The sequence below is a fragment of the Danio rerio genome, chromosome 23, assembly GCF_052040795.2.
Source record: "Danio rerio strain M-AB ecotype USA chromosome 23, GRCz13ab, whole genome shotgun sequence".
In the NCBI taxonomy this organism is placed as follows: Eukaryota; Metazoa; Chordata; class Actinopteri; order Cypriniformes; family Danionidae; genus Danio; species Danio rerio.
The window spans coordinates 40,997,550-41,015,785 of NC_141043.1; the positions used below are offsets into that span (position 1 = coordinate 40,997,550).

The window sequence follows — 18,236 nt, forward strand, 5'->3', positions numbered from 1 at the left end:
AATAACCAATTTCTAAAAACATATTTCTCAAGGGGGCTAATAACATAGACATTCAAATGGTTAAAATTAAAACAAATATTACATTTAATACTGTGGAAAATTCCTTGCTCTGTTAAACATCATTTGACAAATGTTTGAGAAAGAAGATAAATTCACAGGAAGGCTAGTAATTCTGACTCTATGCTGATCTGCATGTGTGTCCGTGTATTCAGGTTGCATGTGTGGAAGGCTTCATCAACGGTGTGGACTCTCAGATGCGCCAGCGGCAGGAGCAGCAGAAACTGGCAGCCACTTCAGCTCGAGTCGAGTCATACGAGGCCGTGGAGGGAGCCAGTGAGGAGGTGGAGAAGGTACTACACAGAGAATTCCCCATGTGATATGTGTAAAAAATGAAGATTACCCCATAAGTCACTCACCCTCGAGCCATTTTTGGTCTCATTTTACAATGAGGTTTCATTATTAGTCAATGTATTTACCATCTATGAACAACAATGATATAGCATTTATTAATCATAGTTCAACATTTCCTTAAACCCAAATTCATGCTGGTTAACATTACTTAATGCACTGAGTTAACAATGAATGACTGTATTTTCACTGACTAACATTAACAAGCATGAACACCGACCGTACTAAATGTATTGTTCAGTGTTTGTTGATGTTAGTAAATACATTAACTTACACAACCTTATTGTAAAGTGTTACCATGACTTTATTCTATCAGATGAACACAGTCTGAGTAGTTTTAAATGTTATCCTGGCTCTTCAATGATGCTGTTGGAGAGTGGCTTTTATTTTGAAGCTTCCAAAAGTGCATGAATACATTGTAAAACTAACCCATTCGCTGGGTGGGTGGGTGTGAGTAAATTACGGTATCATTTTTAATCTTTGGGTGAACTGTTCCTTTAAATCTGCATCCTCATTTCCCCTTACTGTGTGCCTGCAGGCTCTAAAGGAGTTCAGCCGAATTGACCTGACCGCTCCGATGATTGGCACGTCGCCGGAAGAGACCCGGCAGCTGCACCTGGAGGGGGCGCTGCGCATGAAAGAGGGCAAGGACAGCAGGGTGAGCCAACATCAAAGCAGGCTTTTAAGATGCATTTTGGGAGCTCGTTTGCAGTGTAGCTTTTAAAAAGAAAGATGATTAAATGGATAGTTCTATGGTGGCCGAGAGAGATTAACATGCTTAAACATCTCCAAAATTAAGGGGCCGTTCACACAGAATGCATTTTTCCTCTCCAACACATTGCATTTCTTTTGTTTTTCATTGTAAACGTGCTGGACGAGTGTGTGTGACTGTTACTCTAGTTTTTTTTCCAAAGCCTAAAAAGATCTTCAACTTTCACCTGCAGCACAGCTCATCATTGTCAGGTCCAAAAGCAGTGGACCAATCAAGAGAGCTAGGAGGCGGGGCAATCTTTTATTTATTGTATAAAGTTGGCATGACAACTGCTTTATTAACCATTATATCATGGCGAAGGAGGTCCTCATAGTGGCTTTGTCCGGATATTTTGAGTTCTATGATGTATCTTCATGTGCTTTATCATAACTGTTACGATCCTTGGTGGAAATATGTCTAGGGAATTAAAAGGAGTAACATAGAGATGACCAATGAGTAAACTAATGGTGAAGATGGCGAGACAAAACACAAAACAACTGCAAAAGATTTATTGCTTCCAAGGTATTTACAATATTTACAAACAATAATAAATAAAAAAAAAAACAAGACAAATGGAGAGGGAACTGAAAGTTGCGCTAGCAAATCAAAGAAATAAATACAACAAAAATATTTCCTTAATCTCCTCCCCAATCCTCTAAATAAGAAAGTAACAATATGAAAAAGAAAGGTCTTCAGCGCAAAAGCACCTTGAACTTATAAATCATTTCCACTGACTGGTACAGTAATTAAGTAATACAGTAAGTAAATAAATGAACATATATGAACACAGACAGACCCTTACAGTCCCTGATATGTTACCAACTACAGAAAAACTACACACAGCATACATTTCGTCCTTAATTAGGTTCAAAACAACACAAAGTACAGGGACACTGGAGCACTTTAAAGTCACGTCGATTAGCTGGTTTGTCTATAAGCAGACATACGAGCGATTAGCTGATGACTCGCGGCCTTAAAATACTCCAGTGTGCCTGCATCTGTGGTTACACTCAGTAAACAGTGGTGAGTTCTGTGAACTGATGACCTTCACGGCCAATCACAGTCCTTTCTGTTGAGCATGTGCATAAAACGGCAAATCAGCCGTGTTTTAGAACGTGCTCTATAGCTGTTAGTGGGAAATGGACGTTTTTAAAATTTCAATATTGATTGGTACCCAATTCCAGTATCATGCAACCCTACATCACCATGCACTCGCCTTGAAGTAGTTCCAGATCTTTTATTTCTGTTGAACACAAAAGAAGATGTTTTGAAGAATGTGGTTAACTGGTAGCCATTTCAATTAGCTGTAAATCCATCCTAAGATAAATCTTTTTGGTGAATCTCAAATTTGAATTGGGTCCATTTTCATCACGTTGTTAAAGCAGCTACCTGTGTATTGGTTACTTGGCAGCCAACAGTAAACAAGGAAAGCATAATAGAGTCATCCGATTGGCCACTTGGGTTTAATAGTTGCTACGTCAGAGTTTATTCAACAAATTTATTTTTATCTTCCATCATTTTCATTTTCACTAAAAGTCCAAAACCACCTCAATAAAAACTTGTACTTATTGGAAATTTTAAGTTACCAATACTTCTTTTTTTTATTAAGCATCACAGAAATCAGTCATCAATACATCAATAGTCATATTCAACACATAACACATGTGTTACGTCCTTTTAGATGTTAATATTAAACTAGGAGTAGATGACATAACATACATTAGTTTAATGTGTGTGACAAGCGGATGGAGAAAGAAATAAACTGAATCAAATAATCACTGCAATTATTTATTGCCCATATATCCAATGAAAACCAGTGAAAATATATTATACAGTGAAAGGAAAATATTTACAATGATTAAATAATGAATTACCTGGGGGGAGAGGAAGTAGTTGAATGTGCTTAAATCAAAGAAATAAATATAACAAAACTCAGTAACTGTTTTCACCAAACTAAACTGAATATGAAAAGAAAAGCATGAAAAGAAACATCTTCAACGTACCAAACGTCTTAACTAAACTGCTCTAACTAAAAACAAAACATACAGAAAACAGCACATTCTCCTGAACCTAATGAACTAATACAAAATATCAATCTGAGTGTTGTATATGTATATCGCGCGACTTACTCACTCCTACACCTCTCCGAGGCATCACTCAAAAATGTCAGTTAACTGGACAATTTCACAAGCATTGTTAAATCGCAAACTTTAGACAAGAGCATTAAACAAGCAAAACACATTCTCTCAGACTAGCCCTCGCAAGAGAGACTGTCCTCACAGAGACCCACAGAAAGAATAAGAGCGAGAAGTGGCGAGAAGGAAAGAGACAGAGAGAGAGAGAGAGAGAGAGAGATCGCCATTGCAGTTTGGGCTCGGCTTTTAAACGCTACGCCAACCAGCGATTGGTGGCGCAAACCCAGCGTCAGCGGCCAACGTCATCAGCACGAAATGCGGATTCTCCAATGCCGTTCGTACCTGTAACACATGCATGAAACGACACACCCACATACAAACGAACGCACACACTTATCCAAAATACGTTCTGCGAGCAAACGTTACAACATGAAACAGAACAAAAAGTAAAAGTAAAATATAACAAAGAACCAAACAAATAATAATAATAATAACAAATGCATGTGAAGATTATGTGATGGTGATTGTTCTAAATATATTGGTTAAACCTTCTTGACCAGATATAAAAACACCATAGAAAGTTTATACAAGGAAGGCATTGCCATTACAAAATTTTACATGCATTTAATAAATAAATTTACACACTTCAACATGCACATTTTTAACACAGGGGGATGGAAACCCAGCTGTTGATAGTAGGAAAAAAATATAATAGAAGCTGTTTTTTCCACATTTCTCAAAATATCTTCTTTTGCCTTCAATAGAAGAAAGAACCTCATGCAGATTGTGTACATGTAAGGGAAGAGTAAACAATGACAGACTTTTCATTTTGGGGTGAATTGTCAATTTTAAGATGTAGTATTGTTTTTAAGTGACTAGTGTTTTACTTCTGTGTGTGTGTTTTATTTAGATGGATGCTTACTGCTTCCTGTTCACTGATCTGCTGCTGATCACTAAACCAGTGAAGCGACTGGAGAAGGTGAAGGTGGTCCGGCAGCCGCTCCTCTTGCATAATGTGGTGTGCCGTGAGCTCAAAGACCCAGGTGGGCATCCATTTACAAATTTATTTTAATTATCAAATTTGTAATGCAAACAAATGTACATTTTAATGAGGATGATAAAAATTAATACTGGTATTGTTTTTAATGTAATTATTGCATTATTTATTAGCAGTGTCTTAATTTTATTCATACAGTTTATTGTATTTTTTTTATTTATAATCAAATTTAATTTTTTTTTTTTGTTATCACATTCCGAATAAATAGCTGAAATAAAACATGTAATTAGTCATAAATTATTCATAAATATATATTTTTATTATTTATAATCTAATTTATTAATTCGTTTGTTTTATCACATTCTGAATAAATAACTAAAATAAAATGTCTAAACATTTAATTAATTTTTCATAAATATTATTCTTTTATTATTTATAATCTAATATAATAATTATTTCATTTTTTATCCCATTCTGAATAAATATGTAAAATAAAATGTCCAATTAATCATAACTTATTAATAAATATGGTTGTTTTGTTATTGATAATCTACTTTAATAATTAGTTTGTTTTTGTTTTGGCATTCCAAATAAATATCTAAAATAAAATGTTTAATTAATCATTATTTTATGCATGCATTTAACTGATTTAATAATTTTTGTCTATGCATTTAGTTATTTTATGCATCCATTTAGCTCATTTAATATTTTTGTGGATGCATTTAGTTTTTTTTGATACATGCATTATTATTTATAATTTAATATAATAATTAGTATTTTTATCACACTCTGAATAAATAACTAAAGTAAAATGTCTAAATATTTAATAAATTATTAATAAATATGATTGCTTTGCTATTGATAATTTGATCTAATGATTATTTAGTTTTTTATCTCGTTCTGAATAAATATGTAAAATAAAATGTCTAATTGATCATAAACAAATAAATATGATTGTTTCATTATTTATAATCTAATCTAAAAATTTTTTAGATTAATTAATTATTAATAGTTTAATTATTTAATAGTTTGTTGTTAGCACATGCTGGATAAATCCCTAAAATAAAATGTCTAATTAATAATAATAATAATAATAATAATAATAAATAATAATAATATATCATTAAATTAAATCGAATAGATTCAAAATATTAAATGTATTATTCATTCTTTTATTTAGCATAAAGAAAAACAATTGAAAGTTTTATAAATCATTGATATTAATATGTGCAAGGCAAGTTTATTTATATAGCACATTTCATGCACAGTGGCAATTCAAAGTGCTTTACATAAACAGGAATAAAAAAGACAAGTTTAGGACATAAAATGCAAACAATAAAAATTATTAAAAACAGATAAAAACAATTTAAAATGTGTTAAAATAGGTTATAAAAGAATGAAAAAGAAAAAGAATAGAATTGAATGTGCAATTCAAGTATTAATATTAAATATTAATTATTGTATTAATAATAATAATAGTTTTGTTTATAATAATAATAATTAAATATTAAATGTCATTGTATTTTGCAATCAAATAATTTAATGTTTTATTATTATATTTTGTAATGTAATGCATGATATAATGTTGTTATTTTTGCTGCAATACAGTATTATTAATGTTGTGTTTTGATTTGTTTTGTTCTGCTTTAGGCTCATTTGTCCTCATCTACCTCAATGAGTTCAAGAGCGCTGTGGCTGCTTACACTTTCCAGGCCAACAGCGCCGCCCAGGGGAAAAGCTGGACTGATGCAATATGCAATGTGCAGGTATGGTTAAATCCTTTATCTAATAATAATGATCTCTGTTTGACATTTTCTGACGTGTTGAACCATCTGCAGTGTTCTTGTTTTCACTATTTTACACACACATTTAGCTGATTTAATCATTTAGTGGATGCATTTAGTTATTATATGCATGCATTTGGCTGATTTCATCATTTTGTGAAGGAATTTAGTTTTTTATGCATGCATTAAGTGTATTTTAGTGTATTTTGTGTATGTATTTAGTTCTTTCATTAAATGTTTTTTGATTATTTAGTTATTTATTGCATATTTTATCACTTTGTGAATGCATTTATTTATTATAGGCATGCTTTTAGCATATTTAATATTTTTGTGGATGCATTTAGTTTATTTAATGTGTGCATTTAGCTGAATGAATCTTTTTTTGGATGCATTTAGATACTTTATGCATGCATTTAGTTGATTTTTTTATATGTTTTTGATGCATTGTTATTTTATGCCACCATTTACCTCGTTTATTATTTTTTAGTATTGTTTTTATCCTATTTCATAGTTTTGTGTATGCATTTAGTTATTATTATGCATGCATTTAGCTGATGTATTAATTTTCTGCTTGTATTATTAAATTTTGGGCATGTATTTATTGATTTAGCTATTTATTTTTGATATTTTGTAATGCAAGTAGCTGATTTGGTTGTTTTGTTGATGCATGTTAGAATCAGCTGCAGCGTCTGCGGTCAGAGGAAGCCCGCAGACAGAAAGCTTGTCTGAAGAAAAGACTACTGGACAATCAGGAGGACGAGGACAGCTGTAACTCCACTAACAGCTCACCTCACCTTAGACACAAAGACCAGAGCAACAGGTATTTCATTATTCATATTATTTCCTATTTCATTTTGCTGCAGTAAAATAAAGACATATTATTTCGATTTTAATATAAATTAATTAATGTGTTACTAGATAACATTTTTAGTTGATTGGTTTCATCTAATATTTTACATATTTATAAATGAATGATATTTTATTGTGTTATTTTAACAAGGATTTATAAATAGTATTATTTTTTTTATTTAACTTGTCAACTTGGGCATTTTGTTTGTAGTAGTTTAAAAATATGTTCATAAATGTTATTTAATTTGATTTTAATAAATACGTTATTTAATACAGTCTATACATTTATATTTGAATTTTAAAATTTAAACATTGCCATTCCATCCATTCATCTATCTAATTTTAATATAACTCATTTATTATGATTGCAATAAATCATTTATATGTATAGATTTTTTTTATGTTTTATATGTATTTTTATTGTAATTGTAGCAATAATATTATAACAGTCAGTTAACCATTTAATTGTAATAAATTGAATAAATATTATTCAGATTTTATTATGTTAATGATATTTATATTTGGTTGGTTTCTTCTAATATTTTACACATTTTTTAAATGAATCATATTTTATCTTTGTTTTATTATAACAAGATATTATTATTATTATTATTATTATTATTATTATTATTATTATTATTATTAGAATTAGAATTAGAATTAGAATTTAACAACATTGGTAGTCAGTTCAGTTAACCAATAATTTTTTTATGATTATGAATAGTTATCAATGATGAATGATTTCTTTTTATGGTAATAAACTAAATTAATATTATTCACATTTCAATAGATTTAATATGGTAATAACACTTTTATTTTGTTGGTTTTATCCAATATTTTATTTATATTGGTTATTTTAAGATGATTTTGTTGTTGTTATTATTATTAGTATTATTGTTGTTGTTATTATTATTATTATTATTGATATTATTATTATTATTTAACAATGTTGCGTGTTAGTTTACTTAGAAATTTTGCTTTACAATAAATGATTCATTAATAGTTTTATGGTGTTTATAAAATTATATTTTAATAAAAAAAATTTAATAAACACATTGTATTAATGCAGTCTATAAATTTATATTTAAATTTTAAAATATAAACATTGCCATTCCATTTATCCATCCAATTTTAATATTTATTTAATATTAGTTTATTATGATTGCAATAAGTAATTAATAGGTGTATTTATATATATACGTTTTAAATGTATATTTATTGTAATTGTCGCTAATATTTTATAATAGTCAGTTACCTTAGTATTTAGTTTTGCAAATATATATATTTAGAAATAATTTCATTTTATTGTAAAAAGTTGACAAATACTTAGATTTTAATATAATTAATATGTTAATAACATTTGGTTGGTTTCCTCTAATTTTTTACATATTTTTTAATTAATCATGTTTTATTTTCGTCTTATTATAACAAGAAATTATTATTATTATTATTAGAAATTAGCAACATTGGCAGTCAGTCAAGTCAGTTAGCCTTACTCAGTTTTAAAAATAATTATTTATAGTTATTAATTATCAATGATTTCATTTTATTGTAATAAACTAAATTAATATTATACACATTTGAATACCGTAGAATTAATATGGTAATTAATAACATTTATACTTGGTTTGATTTCCTCTAATATTTTACATCTTAATAAATTATTTATATTTGTGTAATTTTAACAAGTTATTATTTTTATTATTATTAGTAGTATTATTATTTGTAATGACAATGTTGGCAGTCAGTCAACTTGGGATTTTTTTGCTCGATAAATGATTTATTAATAGTTTGACAGTGTATATTATTTTTATTTAGCAGTTTCAACTCTTAACACTTTTTAAATGAATGAATTATGTGATTTCTCTGTTTCAGCCAATCAGACGGCTCCACTGAAACCCTTTCAGTGATGGATATGGATGAATCCGGCTTATCTTTGGATCCTTCTGTTCTCCACTCTGACCTTGGTGGACATTCAGACCCCGACTCTGCCATCCTGCAGCAGAACCCAGAGCTGGAGCCCCATTTGAACAGTCAGGACGCCTCAGACCTGGACCCTCAGTACCGCTCCATGTCCATGGACAGCGCCTATGGGACGCTCTCGCCCGAATCCATGCTGGAGACACAAAACCCAGCAGCTCCTGTACAAGAAGAAGAAAAAGAGGAGGAGGATAAAGAGTCAACAGAGACGACAGGAGATGAAGAGGGAGACGATGAGGAAGATAAAATCTCTGTGGGATCTCAAAACTCAATCACACTCTCATTTAATAAACTCAGACGTCAAGCGCCAGTTCAGCGCCGTCTGCCATTTTTGGAGAGACTCGTAGGTAAATAAAACTGCATTTACTGTAATGTAATACTTTGACGTAAATGATTTATTTATATTGTATGAATATTTATAAGTAATTGTTTAATTTTAACAATTGTATTTTATTGTATTATCTTTTCCATTTTTATTAATACAATTCTAAAACAAAAATACTGACTATAGTACTTAAAATACATCCAATATTTTATACCTTTACAATTTTTTGTGTTTTTATTATTCATATTATTATTATTATTGATATTATTATTATTATTCATATTATTATTTTTATTATTATTAAACATCATTTATAATAATAACAAATTAATATTATTGTTGTTATTATTATTATGAATATTTTAATAACAATAATAATAATAATAATAATTGTATCACTATTATTTAATTTTTAGATTTGTTTATTGTTATTGTGAACCAAAATACTTTTTTAAAATTTATAAATATTTCAGTATAAGTATTTTTAATTGTAATAAATCGATTTTATTGTAATAAAATAAATATAAATTAAATCAAATATCCCAAAAATGTTATAAAAATAGAAAAGGCTAACATACAACTAAAAATACATCTAATATTTTACATCTTAATCATAAATATTATTCCAATTTATTTTGTTACAATAATATTTTATTATTAATTTTAAAAATACAATACTACAAAAATGTTACTATAAATACATACGATATTTCCAACTTAATAATAAATTATTATTTTTGTTTTATTATTATTTTTATTTTTATCTTTATTACAATTATTGTTATTATACTGTTAATATTATTATTATTATCATTATGTTTTTATTATTATTGTTGTTGTTGTCCTAAATTATTTATTTATAATTTATGAATATTTATAAATATTTTCTTTATTTTAATGTAAATATACATTTTTTTATGTGACACCATATTAATTTAAAATGTTTTATTATTATTGTTATTATTAGTGTTGTTATCATTATCTTTTTTTATTATCTTTTAGGTAAATCCCTAAAATCTAATGTTTTACACCTTAATAAATTATTTTTTTTTTGTGTTCTTATTTTTATTTTTATCCTCATTATTTTTCAGTTTTATTATTATTACTGTTTTTGTATTTAATCATTTGTTTATTATTTAGGAATATTTATAAATATTATTTTATTTTAGTATTAATATTGATGTGTTATAAAACAGTACTAAATGTTATTGTCTAATTATTATCACCCTTCTTCTTATTATTATTTTATTATTATTGTTATTGTCAGCCTAAATGATTTATTTATAATTTATGAATGTCTATAAATATTATTTTTAATCTTAATATAAATATGAATTTACTGTAAAATACTACTAAAACCATCCTAAATTGTATTGTGTAATATCATCCTAATTATTGCTATTATATATTTTTTTAAATTATTATTATTATTGTGATTGTCGAGCTAAATTATTTATTTATAATTTATGAATATTTATTAAAAATAATATTCAAATATAAATATTTATAAATTGTAAAATACTACAAACAGTACTACATTTTATTTATTTTATTTAAATTTTATTTTATACTTTAATGAATTAAAGTTTATTATTTGTATGAATATTTATTGTGATATACTACTAAACAGTACTCAATTCTATTTATTTTATTTTATCTTGCACCTTATTAAAATAAGATGTGGTATTATTACTGTTACTATTATTGCTGTTATCATTATCTTTTTAGGTAAATCCCGATCTGAGGACAACCTGCTATCCACGGTTCACCAGGATATTCCAAAGAAGAAAATAAAAAGTCGGCACACCTGGGAGCAGAGGGTTAAACATACTGAACCGGCGCTCAGCCGGAGCCTGACGGAGCTTAAAGCGGCCGAATCAGACGAGTCTCTGCCCACAGAAGAGAGTCACAGACTGACCTGCAGTTTGCCCTCTGCTGTGCTTATGGACACTTTGAAGCGGGCTAAAATGGCCCGCGAGACTGGCACTGGTCAGATTCCCAACAGTAGCGCGTCAGATGGGGAACTGTCGCCCCCTGCTGGTGTAGAGGGAACCGGGAACCGCCGTCAGAAAACACAGCAGCACAAGAAGCTCACGCTGGCGCAGCTTTATAAGATACGAACAACGCTGGTGCTCAACTCCACGCTCACTGCATCGTAAGTGTTTCTGCTGCTGTTTAAATGTCTACTTATTAGATTTAGTCAGTGGTGGACAGAGTACTGAAAAATCATACTCAAGTAAAAGTATCATTACTTGCCCCAAAATGTAGTGCAAACGGAGTACAAATATCTGTTGTAAATATTACTTATAGTATGAGTAAACAGTACTAGCCCTTTTAAAAGTACTCAAGAGTAGTGAGTATTACGCTGTGAAAGGTTGATGCGTTTACATGCGATTTGTGCAGGGTAGTGCATTGTAGTGCATTTACTTATTGTTTACAGTACAAATGAAATCAAAACTAACTGGATTGTGTTTGCACACATTGGATTTATGATTTTGGTATTAATTAAAAACTTTATTTGGATGGAATTTTTTTTTATATATATATTTATGAGTTTTGGTATTTTATTACTGTTGTGCAGATTATTCCAGAGTAGTTTTGCTGAAAATATAAAAGCTGAAAATATAATATTTAAACCATTTTTAAATTATTTTGATTACATTTTTATAGATAATATTTAAAATATATGAATCCATTAATAATAAATATTCATAAATATTTATATTTTTTGATAAAATAATTAAAACTGAGATGTTTAATAGCAGGTGCAATTATATTACACTGCGCTGTTAACTAGTTACTTAGCTGGGGACTATTTTCAGGTACTGCCTAATATTGCATCTATAAAATGTCTTAGTACATGGTGCAACTTCAGAGTAGTCAAGATTTAAATTGGAAAATGATCAAAATCAGGGTCAGCACGGTGGCTCAGTGGTTAGCACTGTCACCTCACAGCAAGAAGGTCGCTGGTTCATCTCCCAGCTGGGCCAGTTGGCATTTCTGTGCGAGTTTGCAAGTTCTCCCTTTGTTGGCATTGTTTACCTCAGTTGGCAGATAATTCTGCTAAGGGGACCCCTGATGAATAACAGGACTAAGCTGGAGGAAAATTAATTATTGAATGAATGAATTATCGAAATCTTAAGCTAGATGCTAATGGTCTAATCGGATTCAATGATGTAAGCTAAGCTAAGCTAATAGGCCTCCCACCAGACCGAGATTCAAAAATTATTTTATTCATACAAAAAAATTATTATGATTTTATTTAAAATGTCTTAATTATTAATTGTATTAAAATTGTAAATAATATGTATTTAAATTAATACTTTAAAAAAGTATTGGTTTTACATAATTATTTAATTGTATGCTGTATTATAACTAATTAAATAAAAAAATTAAATAAAAATATTTTATATATATATATATATATATATATATATATATATATATATATATATAATAAATATATTTTATAATATATATATATATATATATATATATATATATATATATATATATATATATATGCTCTAAACAACATATTAAAGTGTATTTTTAGCATTTAATATAATAAAAAATATTTTCTAAAAGATTAAAAACTGCATTATATTATTTTATATTATACAAACATATTAGACTCTATTACTCTATTAATTATTGAACTTGTATAACTAATAGACATGTATTCATTAGAAAAGAAAAATAGAAATAAAAGTAATAGTGAAAATCATTAATTATATATCAAAACATAAATAATTATTTTATAATTAACATCTTGTTTCCCATTTTGAATTAAATTATATTTGTATTATTTTATGTATTTTTTATTGAACTAAAAAGTGTACTTGATTTTCATGAATTTTTATGAAAAACATTTTTTTTAAATGATATTAATTTTATATTTATTGAATTTGTTTTGTTATCCATTAGAAAAAGAAAAGAAACAGATGAACATGAAAAGAAAAGGCAAAAATATAGATATATTAAAACATTAAGAATTCTAAAATATATTTATCATTAGAATTCTCTTTTTGAAATCAATAATATTTGAATTCTTTTATGTATTTTTGATTACAGAATAACGTATTTTAAATATATTATAGTAATATAAGTATAGTATTTTTTATGAACAACTTTTTTTATTTTGATTATTGATTTTGTTGTTGTTTTCTAATATTCATCACATTCTCTCTCCACAGAGAAGTGTAGCGTCCCTCCAGGACAGATGTTCTGAGTTCTGCGGGACACAAATGCACTCTTTCCTCTTCTCCGTTCCCTCTTCCAGCCGGACAGATCCCTTTCCTAAAGCAGAGGACTGCCGACTCTTCAACTCTTGCACTTTGTAAAATACAAATAACTTCAAAAGAGGACATCCAGTTATCAGAAAACTCGAGGACAACAAATGATCAAAGAACAGGTTTAATCAGAGCCCTTCCTGTGGGATGCTTGAGGCCACATGACGGCATTAATAGTAAAGAAAACACTCTATTGCTTATTTCTGTTTTCCGACAACTCTGTAAAAAACATTAGCTGACTCGACTTACAAAAATCAATAGTAATTCTGTTAAAGGAGCACTCTTTAACAGGCATATTTTACAACTCCCCCAGATTTAATCAGTTGAGTTTTATAATTTTAAAGCCAACCCAGCCAATCTCTTTATCACTTTTAGCTTAGTATAAATCATTGAATTAGATTAGACCATTAGCATTTCACTCAAAAAAGGCCAAAAAGTTTCTATAATTTTCCTATTTAAAGCTAGACTCTTCTGTAGTTACGTTGTATACTAAGAATGACCGAAAATAAAGAGTTATTTTCTAGGACGACATTGTAAGGGGACTTTTATTCTGGCGTATTAATCAAGGAAGTTTGCTGCCATACCATGGCTGCAGCATGTGCAATGGCTTTACACTGCGCTGGTACATATTTTCCTAGCTGGGGACTATTTTCATATACATTAAATAAGAAAATGATTGACATTTTTAAGTGAGATGCTAATGTTCTAATCCAATTCAATGGCTTATGCTAAGCTAAGCTATAAGTTCTCCTGTAAGACCCAGAGATCGGCTGAATGATTGAAAAATGGTAGAACTCAACCATTTAACTTTATGGGAGTTGTAAAATTAGCCTATTTCCAAAAAAAAAATTTGAGTGTTTCTTTTAAGTGAACTTAAAAGAGTGAACTTTAAAGTAAACATTTAAGTGTGCAATTATAAAACAAAGTCGATTTAAAAGTTCCAAGCTACAATGGGTTTACTCATTTAATTCAAGTAGCTGATCACTTTTTACAGTGAATTTGGATGTGAACTGCACTACTGTATGAAACTGTGTGTATGTTTGTGTGTGTGTTTGTGTTTGTGTGTGTGTGTGTGTGTGTGTGTGTGTGTGTGTGTGTGTGTGTGTGTGTGTGTGTGTAAGAGAGAGTTTATGAATGTGAATGAGTGAGATCTCAACCTATAAAAACCAAATCACTGTTTGACTTCAGAGAATTTCAGCAGCCCTTAAAGCGAGAGTACACCAAAAAGAAAAACATTTACTTGCCCTCATGTGAGATTTCATTTATTGCTGTTGAACACAACAATATTTATATTTTGAAGAACGCAGCAAAACATTGACATCCATAGTAGAAAGAAACAAATCCTATGGAATCTGAAACATTCTTCAAAACATCTTCTTTTGTGTTCCACGGATGAAACAAACTCAAACAAGTTTGAAGAGAGAGAGAGAGAGAGAGAGAGAGAGAGAGAGAGAGAGAGATTATGAATGTAAATGAGTGAGATCTCAAACCTATAAAAACCAAACCACTGTTTGACATCAGAGAACTTGAGCAGCCGTTAAAGCGACAGCAAAGCCCAAATCAAACATTAACTCACCCTAAAGTGAGCTTTCCTCTTTTAGCATTGAACATAAAAAAATATGTTTTGAGAAATGTAGCAAACCATTGACATCCATAATAGGAAAAAGCTAATCCTATGGAATTAAATTCTACATCATTCTTCGAAACATCTTCTTTTGTGAAACTTAGACAGGTTTGAAAAGAGAGAGTTAATGAATGTTAATGAATGTGTATGAGTGAGATCTCGGCCTATAAAAACCAAATCACTGTTTGACTTCAGAGAACTTGAGCAATCCTTAAAGTGGCAGTACACCCAAAAACAAACATTTACTCTCCCTCTTTTACACTGCAAAAAAAAAATGCTTTTCTTGCTTAGATTTCTTGTCTTGTTTCTAGTCTAAATATCTAAAATTTCTTATATCAAGAAGTATTTTATAGACAAGCAAAACATATTGTCCTGTTTTGAGAAATAATATGCCAATATTAGGTGAGTTTTTCCTTAAAACAAGCAAAATAATCTGCCAATGGGGTAAGCAAAATAATCTTGGTTTTCCTTTTGATGTAAGATTATTTTTATTACCCCATTGACAGATTATTTGGCTTGTTTTAAGGAAAAACTCACTTAATATTGGCATATTATTTCTCTAAACAAGACAATATGTTTTTCTTGTCTTGAAAATTCTTCTTGAGTTAGGAATTTTTAGATATTTGGACTAGAAACAAGACAAAAAATCTAAGTAAGAAAATTATATATATATATTGAAGAATGTAGCAAACCATTGACATCTACAATAAGAAAAAAAACAAATCCTGTGGAATTAAGTACTACAACATTCTTCTAAGTATCTTCTTTTTGTGTTCAACACAAGAAACAAACTCTAACAGGTTTGGAGAGGGAGAGTTTATGAATGTGAATGAGTGAGTTCTCCACCTATAAAAAAAAACAAATCACTGTTTGACATCAGAGACCTTGAGCATCCCTTAAAGCGACAGTACACCCAAAAACAACCATTTACTCATCCTCTTTTAACTGTTGAACATAAAAAATTAAAAATTATTTACATATATAAGATTGTACTAAACCATTGACATGCATAATAGGAAAAACTAAACATATGGAATTAAGTTCTACAACATTCTTCGAAATATCTTCTTTGTGTGTTCAACAAAAGACTCCAATCCAATTTTTTTTACATTCTTCAATACATCTTCTTTTTGTGTTCAACGAAAGAAACAAACTCTTAACAGATTTGGAGAGAGTTTATGAATGTGAAGCAGTGAGATTTCGACCTATAAAAACCAAATCACTGTTTGGCTTCAGAGAACTTGAGCAGCTCTTAAAGCGACATTACACCCAAAAACAAACATTTACTCACTCTCTTTAACCGTTGAACATAAAAAAAATACATATTTTGAAGAATGAAGCAAACCATTGACATACATAGGAAAAAAACATCCTTTGGACTTAAGTTCTACAACATTCTTCAAAATATCTTCTTTTTGTGTTTAACCAATGAAAAAACTCAAACAGGTTTGGAGTGAGAGAGAGAGTTTATGAATGTAAATGATGGAGATCTTGACCTATAAAAACAAATCACTGTTTAACTTCAGAGAACTTGAGCATTCCCTTAAGCGACGGTACACTCAAAAACAAACATTTACTCTCTCTCTTTTACAGTTGAACAAAAAACTAAAAACATATTTTGAAGAATGTAGCAAACCATTGACATCTACAATAGGAAAAAACAAATCCTATGGAATTAAATTCTACAACATGCTTCGAAGTATCACACAAGAAACAAACTCTAACAGGTTTATAGAGGGAGTTTATGAATGTGTATGAGTGAGATTTCAACCTATATAAACGAAATCACTGTTTGACTTCAGAGAACTTGAGCAGCTCTTAAAGTGACAGTACACCCAAAAACAAACATTTACTCTCCATCTTTTACCATTGAACATAAAAATATATATACATATATATTAAAGAATGTAGCGTACCATTGACGTCCATGAAAGCAAAAAACAAATCCTATGGAAACATTCTTCGAAATATCTTCTTTTTGTGTTCAACAGAAGAAATGATCTCAATTATGTTTGGATCAAATGGAGGGTTGAGTAAATGATGAACTGTCTCTTTAAGGCATATTAAACATTTCATTTGGACCAGTGTTATTTTCATTAACAGGATGGAGTCAATATTTCTGTATGAATATAGATGTTTTGCCACGGCTTTATTTAAAGAATCCCTTACTGTATATTACGTCTAAAGGATTCATAAATGACTTGTTTAACAGACTGTGTTTTTGGTTTGTAACCGATTGAGCACTTATGAGTGTTTGGTTTAAGTGGAAGCTTGAGGTAGTTTTCAGATGTTCCCGTTTATGTATTGATGATTTCTGCAGCTTATGATTTGATACTGCTGTTACCCGACATGTTGAGCTGAAACTGCCTGGTGCTTCGCTAAACTAAAACCAACTCCTTATCTGAAAGATACAACCCTAAAAGACGCTGCCCCCAATAAATATGGTGTATTACTGTATATGTTTACCTACTAGGCATTTTGTGTTTGTTATATTTATTGAGCTTGCAATTGTTTTATATATATAAAATATGCTCTGTAATAGTTTCACTTTGGTTGCATTTTTCGGTTTAGTTTTGTCGTCTTTGTTAAATGTGTTTCGTTGAAATTAATTTTGAAATGTGCTAAGAACCAAAATAATAACAGCGGTTCCCCTGTGAGGGAGTGTCTTTCAAAATAAAAGACATTCAGTATTTGTGCAGTTTTTTTTGTCATGCATTGGAATGAACATGAGCATCGATTTGTAGAAAACACCCACTAAAATGTACACTCACCAGCCACTTTATTAGGTACACCTATCTAACTGCTCGTTATAATATAATATAAATGTTAATAATATAATAATAAATATAAAATAATATAATGCATTTATGTATGATCACTAAAAACGTATATATACAGGTCAGAAATGGATGTTTGCTTTAAGTTTCTGTTAAGTTGTCTTGTTGCATTTTCTCCTCATTACAGAGTTATTTATTTCCGAATGTTTTTTATACTGTCCTTGTCATTTAACTACAATTAAATTTATTGTAATGTATTTAACATTTTACTAATTCAATTATGCACACAGTATTTATTTATACAGCATTTATTT

General features: G+C 29.3%; 1 protein-coding gene across 10 annotated transcripts in view; it reads left to right on the forward strand.

The window, feature by feature from the left end:
• plekhg5b (pleckstrin homology domain containing, family G (with RhoGef domain) member 5b) overlaps positions 1–17,835 on the forward strand; it is a 156,751-nt gene extending 138,916 nt beyond the window's left edge. For 7 of the 10 annotated variants that reach the window (XM_087307658.1, XM_087307656.1, XM_087307657.1 and 4 more), the window contains 8 exons: positions 213–350; positions 947–1,066; positions 4,205–4,337; positions 5,942–6,057; positions 6,750–6,895; positions 8,800–9,251; positions 10,958–11,384; positions 13,426–17,835. In XM_087307658.1, the coding sequence (XP_087163784.1) occupies positions 213–350; positions 947–1,066; positions 4,205–4,337; positions 5,942–6,057; positions 6,750–6,895; positions 8,800–9,251; positions 10,958–11,384; positions 13,426–13,435 (1,542 nt within the window). In that variant the 3' untranslated portion in view covers positions 13,436–17,835. The remainder of the gene's footprint in view (positions 1–212; positions 351–946; positions 1,067–4,204; positions 4,338–5,941; positions 6,058–6,749; positions 6,896–8,799; positions 9,252–10,957; positions 11,385–13,425) is intronic. The other 3 variants (XR_015523911.1, XR_015523913.1, XR_015523914.1) reach the window with 2 other exon arrangements.
• The last annotated feature ends 401 nt before the right edge of the window (positions 17,836–18,236 follow it).